This window comes from Arachis ipaensis, chromosome B10 (genome assembly GCF_059453495.1).
Source record: "Arachis ipaensis isolate K30076 ecotype BB chromosome B10, ASM5945349v1, whole genome shotgun sequence".
Lineage (NCBI taxonomy): Eukaryota > Viridiplantae > Streptophyta > Magnoliopsida > Fabales > Fabaceae > Arachis > Arachis ipaensis.
The window spans coordinates 123,605,074-123,615,657 of NC_142435.1; the positions used below are offsets into that span (position 1 = coordinate 123,605,074).

The window sequence follows — 10,584 nt, forward strand, 5'->3', positions numbered from 1 at the left end:
ATGCAAATCCAAAAAAATATTTGAAATTCCTAAATTACCCCACCACCACCATTTATTCCACACCACCACTTTTTTAATCCCAAACCCACCACCGAAATTCTTCCTCACCACCATCCTAAACCCTAATTACGATCATCACTCAATTCAAAGGCACCACCACCTTATTTCCTTCATCACTACCATCACCACCACCACTATTATACCTCCATTATCATCTTCTTCACATAAAGCAACAACAACAACAATAGAAAAAACAAATTGTCTGAAACCACCGCACTACCACCGGCGAATACCAAGTTGTCCCCCTCACCTGATTTTCACTCTTCTTCCTCTCTCTCGCCCCTTCTTAGCTCCTCTGCATAACCACCACCGCGGCACTCAACAGTCGCTGGCGCCGTCAAGTCCCACCCAACCTCCACTCGCCGCCGCCGCGTCCTTTCCCCCTTTCTTTCCTCCTCTACCCTTTCCCTCTCTCTTTCTTCTTCTTCCCCTCGCCTTACCTCCGCGAGCCCAAGACCACCGTCGCCTTCTGTTTTCGCCGCCTTTTACAACCCTAGAGCCACTGCTGTTGCCTGATCGCTACCACTGCCCCAACCCGTTCTAACTAGCCCTCCATCTCTCGCTGACACAGAGCACCAACCCCTGTCCAATCCGCGCTTCCACCTGCTCTTCTCTAGTCTACAAACCCAGAGACTACTAAACCTACATCACGCAACCATTCGAAGAAGTAGAAGAGAGAGAAGCAAAATACAAAAAGAAAGAGAGAGAAAGAGAGAGAGAGAAAGGAGTTGGTAGAGTTGACGGACTCTGGTGACGGCGACGAGCTCAGAAAATGAAAGGAGAGAGAGAGGATGGGGTTAGTAGCGGTAGTGGCGGAGGGGAAAAGATGATGCAGATGATGATAAGGATAATTTGGGATTTTTATGTGATTTTTTAGTGTTTGGATAATTTTGTTATACGGAACTCATGTTTTATGGGTACAAATAGTAATTTCCTTTTTTTTATGAGTAGATGTGTCAGTGTTTTCAACTTTCGTGGGTAGAAATGGTAGTTTACTCTTCTTCTTTTGAGAAAAACCCAAAATAGCCCCTGACAATTACCTCGAAAGACAACGAGGCCATTAACAAAAAAAATCCAATCCGACCCCTGACAATTATTTCGAAAGGACAACGAGACCCTTGTACAAAAAAATCAAGGTTATTTTTTTGGTACAAAGGCTAATCAGTCCCAAAAAAAAGATCAAAAATCGAATTAGATATTTTTTTTAGAGGTCTTGTTATCCTTTCGAAATAATTGTCATGAGTCACATGCGTATTGACTCTTTTCTTTTTATACTTTAAAAAGAACAAAGAAAAGTGATGTAAAAACTAAAAACGCGTAGGGTCAGATTCAAGTAAGGCGAGATCCAATAAGTAGACGACACTAAAACAGTTACTACGCTCGCTTTCTTCTTCGTCTTCATTCATTTCCACCTCGTTCTTATAACAAGTTAACAACAGCGACACACCGTTTTTGAACGGGTTTCCTTAGATCTCGATCTCGAACGCCATGGCGTTTTTGAGATCTCAATCGCTCTCTGCGGTTGCTGTTCTTCTGCTACTCCTCATCCATGGAGCTCACTCCTTCTACCTCCCCGGCGTCGCCCCGCAGGATTTCCAGAAGGTAAACCTCAGATTCCATTTCCATCTGTTCTGTTTTATGATTAAATTGAACTGTGTTCGAATCTCGCAAGTTGGATCTGTGCTGGATTTGATTGATACTAGTGATTAATCGTTGAATGAGAGGTTTATGAGATTTTAAGGCTTTTAGGTTTGTTGGATCGGTTTCGATTGATTGAAATAACGTTCACTTGGTTACATCGAAGGATTTGATTTCATTTCTCCTCAGATTTATGTATTAATATGCTACCTGAGATATACTGTAGACTGCAGAGGGTGGCTAGTTTGTTGATATGTTACCTTTTAGCTGGTTTGCGTTCAATCAGTAACAGTTAAGCTAACTGTTGTACCTAGTCAAAAGATTATGGTTTCAGTTTCAGTAACTCACTCTCTTTCCTATGTGAGGGTGTAGGAGCTAGTATTATTTATGCATCTTCTTGTTCGGTTTTCGGGAATTATTTTTGGATTTGGATTTTTTATTTGATAATGGTGTTAAGGTTTTTGCATTATAAATGAATTTTAGCATGGGTGTTTGTACTATATATCGGTAATTAGAAATAGTTGTTTAGTACTTTAGTGTTGACAATTGCAATTTCTGATGTATCCTTGAAAGATTTATATTGGAGAATTGAACTAAACTGACAACTAAGGTGTATAGGCTTTTTGTATTATCCTCTACTTTGTTGTGGTGGTTTCAAAAATAATTCATACAGTTTCTCAAATTGATATTTCTTCTTCACATGATATGATGTTCATTTGGCCAAAGTAATGATATTTCAGAATTTGTGTATATCTAACGTCTCCGTCTTATCAAAATTCTTCTTTTATAAAATGTATGTATATACTTAAGTTGTTAACTGACTTCTTAAATATTCCTTTGATGTAGGGAGATCAATTACAAGTGAAAGTAAACAAATTAACATCAACAAAGACCCAGCTTCCATACACATATTATTCACTTCCTTATTGTCGTCCAGAAAAAATACAGGATAGTGCTGAAAATCTCGGGGAAGTACTTCGTGGTGACCGCATTGAAAATTCTCTTTATGTGGTCAGTTTTGCATGCATGCATGTTATCTCTTGACTATTTCATATTTAGGGAGAATTCAAGAAGTAAGCTCTTGTTAACAAGTGTTTTTGGTTTAGGAGTAAATGAAGCGATTTTTACTGACATTCTTGCAGTTCAAAATGCGTGAACCACAAATGTGCAATGTTGTGTGTAATCTTAAACTCGATGCCAAAACTGCTAAGGAGTTCAAAGAGAAGATCAACGATGAGTATCGGGTGAACATGTAAGGCATGCTAGTGTTTTGATGACATCATACTGAATAAAATTATTATTGTCTTTTCCCTTGATTTGCTGCAATCTTAGTATGCTCTATCCTGGTTCCTCCCTCTACATACAGGATCCTAGATAACCTTCCTCTAGTTGTTCCCATAAAAAGGACCGATCAGGAGGATTCTTATTTTTATCAGCTCGGTTACCATGTCGGACTCAAAGGGCTGTACAGCGGGGTATGCTTATTATTTTATAGCGCCATGTCCTTTATTCTGAATGCCAAGTCGTTTCGTTACTTACTTTAGCTAAATTTACAGGTTAAGGAGGAGAAATTTTTTATTCACAATCATTTGGCATTTACTGTTAAGTATCATAAAGATGCAGTGACGGAATCTGCTAGGATCGTGGGCTTTGAGGTTAAGCCATTCAGGTCACTATTATTGTCCTCTATCTTGTTTATGCTTTTCCTCAGTTTTAGGAGTCTCTTGTATTGGGTTTCCTTTTAAAAAGGGTAGTATATCTAACAAATCTCCATGTTGATGTGTAGTATCAAACATGAATATGATGGTAAGTGGGATGAAAAGACTCGTCTAACAACCTGTGACCCCCATGCTAAACACACAGTTGTCAACTCCAACACTCCTCAAGAGGTTGAAGAAAACAAGGAGATTATCTTCACATATGACGTTGACTTCCAGGTATTGTTATGGAGATGATAAATGGAAAAGTATATGTTGGTTGCGTGCATGCTTTTGTTCTTAAGAATGTTGGTTGTGTGCATGATCCCAGTGGTAAATAGCACGGAGAGTGCCTTTTAAGGCTTGGTTCTTTTTAATAATATATTCTCTTATAAACTACCTTTTCGTTCTCTCTCTTCTAATTGTTGGAGTTGCCTTCATTATCATCCTTGTCCTTTTGCTGATTTCATGAAGTATGACCGAATTGTATCCCATATCATATGCTTATACTGCCTTTGCCTGCCACCTTCAGGAAAGTGAGGTGAAGTGGGCTTCAAGATGGGATGCCTATTTGTTGATGAATGATGACCAAATTCACTGGTTCTCAATTGTTAACTCATTAATGATTGTTCTCTTCCTCTCGGGAATGGTAGCAATGATAATGCTGCGGACACTGTACCGTGACATTTCAAAGTACAATGAGCTTGAGACCCAAGAAGAAGCCCAAGAAGAGACTGGTTGGAAACTTGTCCATGGTGATGTGTTTAGGCCTCCTAACAACTCAGATTTGCTCTGTGTTTATGTTGGAACTGGTGTTCAGTTTTTTGGAATGATATTGGTAACCATGATATTTGCTGTGCTTGGGTTCCTTTCTCCTTCAAACCGAGGTGGCCTAATGACAGCCATGCTCTTGCTATGGGTTTTCATGGGAATTTTCGCTGGTTATGCTTCAACTCGCTTATACAAAATGTTCAAGGGAACGGAGTGGAAGAAAATGGCCCTCAGAACTGCAGTAGTGTTCCCTGGAATTGTATCTGCCGTTTTCTCTGTGTTAAATACTCTCATATGGGGCGAAAAATCATCTGGAGCTGTGCCATTTGGAACTATGTTTGCTCTGATCTTCTTATGGTTTGGGATTTCAGTTCCACTTGTTTTCGTTGGTAGTTATGTTGGGTTCAAGAAGCCAGCAATTGAAAATCCTGTGAAGACAAATAAAATCCCAAGGCAGATCCCTGAGCAGGCTTGGTACATGAACCCAGTCTTCTCGGTTTTGATTGGTGGAATACTCCCATTTGGAGCTGTTTTCATTGAACTTTTCTTCATCCTCACTTCAATCTGGTTGAATCAGTTTTACTACATCTTTGGATTCCTCTTTTTGGTCTTCATCATCCTGATCATCACTTGTGCCGAAATAACCATTGTTCTCTGCTACTTCCAGTTGTGCAGTGAGGATTACTTGTGGTGGTGGCGGTCATACCTCACCTCGGGTTCTTCCGCACTTTATCTCTTCCTCTATGCCACATTCTACTTCTTCACCAAGCTTGAGATCACAAAGTTGGTATCTGCAATATTATACTTTGGGTACATGCTCATAGCTTCTTATGCGTTCTTTGTGGTAACCGGTACTATAGGATTTTATGCTTGCTTTTGGTTCACTAGGCTCATCTACTCCTCAGTCAAAATTGATTAGTCATAGTTGTCTCTGGTTTGGGTTAATCTTCTATACTTTCCTAAGGGATGAAGAAAAATTTGTGTACGAATTTTGAAAATTCAGATACTATAACATTCAGATGTAACCTATTCTATACAATTTTGAATTGTGACGACAGTGATTCTTTTCGTCCAGTATAATTTTAATTGCGCTTGTTGTAAAATTCTTTGTATGAGGTACAAATATTAGGTTGATTTCAGTGACAGATGTATATTAAGTATTAATATCATTTAGGGCGTTATGAAATCACTTTAACGTTACAGCAGTGCCACACGCAACCTATCATTTTCTCGTGGGTGCGCATTGCGTTGTTTTGGATATTTTCTCCTTGGACAATGCATTGAGTATGAAGTATGAACTAAATAATCTGAAGCTGACCAAGATGGTTGTAGTGGCAGTGACATTTAATTGCTTGAAAATAATTTCTCATTAAGTGTATTTTTGCACCATAGTTCAGCACTGTTTTTGAGACGAGAGGCGGCTTGGCTTGTCTTCCTAGTTCCTAGCAATGAATTTGTGCGAGTACGAGGCAAGGCATATTGACTTAGTTTTACCACAATGTTGATAAATAATAAATTTTCTTAAATTAATAATTTCTCTAACAACAACATAGGTGATATATAGTTATATACTTTTATAAAACATTCAAAAATTATTTATTCTAAACTAAGAATTATAGCTCAAATGGCATAATCTCTCCCTACCTACTTAAGAGGTTGCGTGTTCGAGTCTTTCTATCTTCGGTAAAAAAAAAAAAACCTAAGAAGTATTTCTTTAATACAAATGTTTATTAGTATTGTTTCAAGCAGTAGTGAAATATTTAAATGAAAAGAATCCTTTCGGGTAATCGCTAGGGCGGCCGGGCATCCGGATCTGGGTCCCCGCTATGCTGGACTGGGCCAAAACAGTGCCCCCAACGCGCTGACTACGGTCGTGTGCGCCTTAACCGGTGCGTTTTGGTCTGCTTTCCCCGTGGTCGGGTTCGCATAGGGTCGGCCGTCCGTTACTAGGGCGTGCCCCCTACGCGTGAGTAGGTTTCGTCCGTTCAAGGGGAAAGTCAATCGTTGCTTCGTTCTTCGCGCCGGGCATTTGATGCCATTAGGACTGATTTGAAAGCTTAGGTGAAAGGTCCATTTTGCCCCTGATTTTCGCGCTTCTCAATATCACTTAGACAATTACGTCCTAGTTTTCGTGTCTTTCCTCCTTTACATTCCAAGATTTTCTTCTCTTCCCGTCACTCTTTCATTTGCCATTGTATTTTCTCTCTGATTCTCCCAGGCTCATACATTCCCAAACTCTTTCGCTCCTCCTTTTTTTCTTGGAAGTTACCATTCTTCGTTCGTCAATCTCCTGGTAAGCATTCCCTCTATTTACTATTGACTGATTAAACCTGTTTTCATTCTTGTTGCTTCGTTTTTGAATTTTCTTGATCGCATGTAATTGCTGCGTATTGTTGTTACTTCGTTTTTGACTGCCCTTGACTGCGTATCACTACTGCTAGATAGGTTTTAGGTGGAGTTTCCATTTTCCATTATGTACTTTAACCGCAGATTAGCGCGTAGTGTTTAGTTTTGCACCATCCGGGTTTCCAACCTTCCGGTCTGACTTAAGTGGTGATCCCCCTGTAGGTATGACACAGCGTCCTGTCGAGAGAGCTCCTGTGGACCGATACGCCTGGGTTACCTCAGACGTGAAAGATACCCCCTTCAGGGAGTTCCGTCAATCCGACCTGCTCTGCGGAGGGGGTGCCGAGGAAGAACGTTATCATGCGTTCCTTCCCGGGGACCAAGAACGGATATGCCATATAAATTTGCACACTCCCCGGGTTACCGATTGGATCTGGCTGTATAAGTCTCTGTTTACCAGCTTGGGGGTTCATATCCCCTTCTCCCCCTTTCAGATTGCGCTTCTGAACCGGTGTGATATGGCGCCGTCGCAACTGCATTCAAACAGTTGGGCCTCCATCCGATGCTTCGAGATGGTGTGTGAATATTTGGAGCTGCCGGTTTCAGTGGAAGTTTTTCTATGATTTTTCGTCTTAACGAACCCCTCTAAGGAAGGGAGAGCCAAGAAAGGGTACATGTCTTTTTGGGCAGCACAAGGTAGGTGGATTTTCGGGTTGTTTGAAGATTCTTATCATCGCTTTAAGGAGAAGTACTTCAAGGTACGGCCCGCCGAAGGTCAGCATCCGTTCTGGCTGACCTTGGAGGGAGGGCGCCATATCCCAACCTATTGGAGTTTTGGTGCCGAGGCCAATGCCTTCACGAAAGTGACTTACAAGGGCTTGACTCCACAAAAAAAAAAAAAAAACATTGCCGATGTACTGTTGGCAATTTTTGGTAAAAACAATGTCAACCCTCACCTTCTAATGGGTGACCGTGAGATGGGTAGGGCTTATATAGGTGAGTAGTCGGGGAGTCGTAATTCTGTGTCTCCTCTCTCTTTTGTTTTTTACTTGATTGTTTGCCTTATTTCAGTGTCGATGGATGCCGAGCAAACTGGACTTGATAATCTAATGGCTTTCATCCTGCCTGGGAATAGTAACGATAGCTCCACCACTCTCACAATGCACCGGGCTCCCCCAATCCTGAGGTCCAATCACAGCCCCCTTAAGGAGAGGTCGCTGGTACGAGTGCCGGTGTGATTTCTCCGGCTGGGGAGGTCCCGGAGGAGGAGGAGGTCGGTCCTGAGGTCGCCATTGTTGACAATCCTAGGAAAAGGAAATCAACCTCCAATCCGAAAGGAGTTCTCACAGTGATGGAGAGGAACTTTGATGCTGGTAGTTTTATTGACGGAAAACTCCTGCCGGGTACCAAGGGGTTCTTTCTTGGTGGGGACCTCACTTCCCAAGCCAAGTGGGTATATCGCATCTTGCTCTTGGCTGCCGGCAAAGCGAGGAAAGTGGAACCTGTCTTGGCTGGTGCTCGGATTCTGGATGGCAAGCTCCAAGCGGCCGTTAAGTCCGTGGATAAGTTAAAGCTAGAGGTGGAATCGGTGAAGACCCAGCTGGCTACTTTTGAGGAGAAAGTGAAGGCCTTCGATGAGGCGGTTACCCGGCTCACTGAGCGGGAGCTCACTTTGGAGAATCAGCTCAATGCTGCTCAGGGTCGGGTGAAGGAATTAGAGAGGGAACATGACGATGCCGTCTCGTCGACAAATGCTACTAAGGCCGAGGTTGCTGATTTGAAGAAGAAGAATAAAGAAACCGTGATGCATGCTCGAAACACTATTGGGGCCACCGAAGAAGCGATTAAGGCCCAGGTAAAGTTGCTGGTTCTGGATTTCGACATCTCTGCTGTTGGTGCTTTCAAGACTATCAAGGATGGAAAGATTGTCGACCTCCCGAGGAAGTGACGTGTATTTACTTGTACTTTTTGGACCGTTTTGGCTTTGTAATATTTTGGACATCTTTGTAGTTTTGTAAACTTTACCGTTTCGTTTTAAATGATTAAATGTCGAGCCAACCTGTGGCTATCTTTGACCGTTATAATGGTTTGTCATATACTTTCATAGTCGCTGCGTAGTTGTTGTGCTCTGGGTGGCTCTCGGGGTGATCAATCCCGAGTTGCCGTGATGTTATCAATTGTGCAAACAGAGGTAAAACAACTGATACGCGAAAAATATAAAGTAAACCAAAATCCATATAATTGAAATGTTAAAATGGTAAAAGTCCATGTAAAGTGAGACAATTAATACGCAAATTGAGAGGAACAGGAAATGAACGGGCAAACAAAAGGGCTGAGAATAAACAGAAAAGCATGTTACTAGACCGGGAGCTTGCCTGGCCGTCAGACATTGACTTTATGGGTAGAACCTCTTTAGGTTTGCCACATTCCATGTCCTTGCGACCTCCCTCCCGTCTAGTCATTCCAACTTGTAAGCTTCGTTGCCAGGGACTTCCTTTACTTTGTACAGGCCTTCCCAGTTAGCCGCTAGCTTGCCTTCTCCTAGGATCGGCTGGCCTATATCGTTGCGCTGTAAAACCAAGTCACCGGGTTTAAAATTCCTCTTCAGTACTTTGGAGTTGTACCTTAGGGCTATCATTTGCTTTAACGCTGTTTCTAACAAATGGGCCAACTCTCTGATCTCGTCAATCAAGTCCTTCTCCATTGCTTCATTGGCTCCCCCGAGGAGTAGTCGTGGCCTAGGCTCCCTGAACTCCACAGGAATCATAGCATCGACTTCGTAAGTGAGCCGAAAAGGCGTCTCCTTAGTGGAGGATTGTTGTGTCGTTCTGTATGACCATAAAACTGAAGCAGGTTCGTCTGCCCATGCCCCTTTCTTTTGGTCGAGTCGCTTCCTGAGGCCCTGGAGGATGACTTTGTTAGCCACTTCTACTTGGCCATTGGTCTGTGGGTGCCCCACTGATGAGAACTTCTACTTTATCCCCAAGCCGAAAAGGAATTCGCCGAACTTCTTGCCAGCGAACTGCGTCCCGTTGTCCGATATCACGATTTCTGGCATGCCGAACCTGGTGATAACCTGCCTCCAGAAGAATTTTCGGCAATTTACTGACGATATGTTGGCCAGCGGCTCCGCCTCGACCCACTTAGTATAGTAACCGACGACCATGATCAGATATTTGACCTGCCCAGGACCATCGGGAAAGGCCCCAGCAAGTCGACTCCCCACTAGCAGAAAGATCGGGGGCCCATTAGTAGACTTAGCTCTGCTGCCGGGGCTCTGTAAAAGTTGGAATTTTCCTAGCACTTTTTGCACCTCTTTACGAATTCTTGGGCATCGGACATCATTGAGGGCCATTATTAGCCGGCCCTAACAAGTTTTCGAGACAAGGCCCTCCCGCCAATGTGGTGGCCACAACACCCTTCATGGACATCCTTCATAACGTAGTCCGTTTGGTCGGGATGCAGACACTTCAGCAAAGGTTGATTCGGCCCCCGCTTGAATAGCTGGCCTTGTACTATCACGTACTTGGCCGCTTCCCTCCATATCACCTTTGCAGCCTTATCGTCGTCAGGGAGTCGACCGGTTTCTAAGAAATTCATGATCGGGTCGATCCACGACGGGTTGTCGTTTGCATGGGCTACGCACAGGGTTACCGTGGGTTCCCTTACCCGCCCTTGGATTAGGGACCGATTTCCCGATCCTGGCTTCATGCTTGCCAATTTTTAAAAAAGGTCGGCACGTGCGTTCCTTTCTCTTGGGACATGGTGTACCACAACCTCCTCAAAGTCTTTGCTTAACTTCTTGACCCTCTCCAAGTACTTCTGTAGCAAGGAGTCTCTGGCTTGGTAAGTCCCGTTGATTTGGAAGGTATGACTTGGGAGTCGCTGTTTACCTCAACCCTCAGTGCTCCAACTTCCTTTGCTAAGAGTAGACCCCCTATCAAAGCTTCATACTCTACTTGATTGTTGGAGACTGGGAAGTCAAACCTGATGGATTGTTCGTACACCACCCCTGTTGAGCTTTCCAGAATTATACCTGCTCCTCCGGACGTTTGGTTGGAGGCTCTATCGA

At 43.1% G+C, this 10,584-nt stretch overlaps 2 protein-coding genes and 1 pseudogene across 2 annotated transcripts; 2 read left to right on the top strand and 1 right to left on the bottom strand.

Annotated features, from left to right (window-relative positions):
• Positions 1–1,357: 1,357 nt before the first annotated feature.
• On the top strand, positions 1,358–5,269 carry LOC107622729 (transmembrane 9 superfamily member 8). Its single transcript, XM_016324739.3, has 7 exons — positions 1,358–1,662; positions 2,545–2,709; positions 2,841–2,950; positions 3,065–3,173; positions 3,255–3,367; positions 3,485–3,635; positions 3,928–5,269. Exons 1-7 carry the CDS (start codon positions 1,549–1,551, stop codon positions 5,083–5,085), a joined length of 1,920 nt encoding a protein of 639 aa, XP_016180225.1. The 5' UTR covers positions 1,358–1,548; the 3' UTR covers positions 5,086–5,269.
• Positions 5,270–7,879: 2,610 nt separating this feature from the next.
• LOC148581578 (uncharacterized) lies at positions 7,880–8,460 on the top strand (annotated as a pseudogene).
• Positions 8,461–8,970: 510 nt separating this feature from the next.
• LOC148581579 (uncharacterized) lies at positions 8,971–9,867 on the bottom strand. The gene is made up of 2 exons (XM_088492644.1): positions 9,488–9,867; positions 8,971–9,340 (listed from the first exon to the last, which is right to left on the bottom strand). The coding sequence occupies exons 1-2, from the start codon at positions 9,865–9,867 to the stop codon at positions 8,971–8,973; spliced, it is 750 nt and encodes a 249-aa protein (XP_088348770.1).
• Between the last annotated feature and the right edge of the window lie 717 nt (positions 9,868–10,584).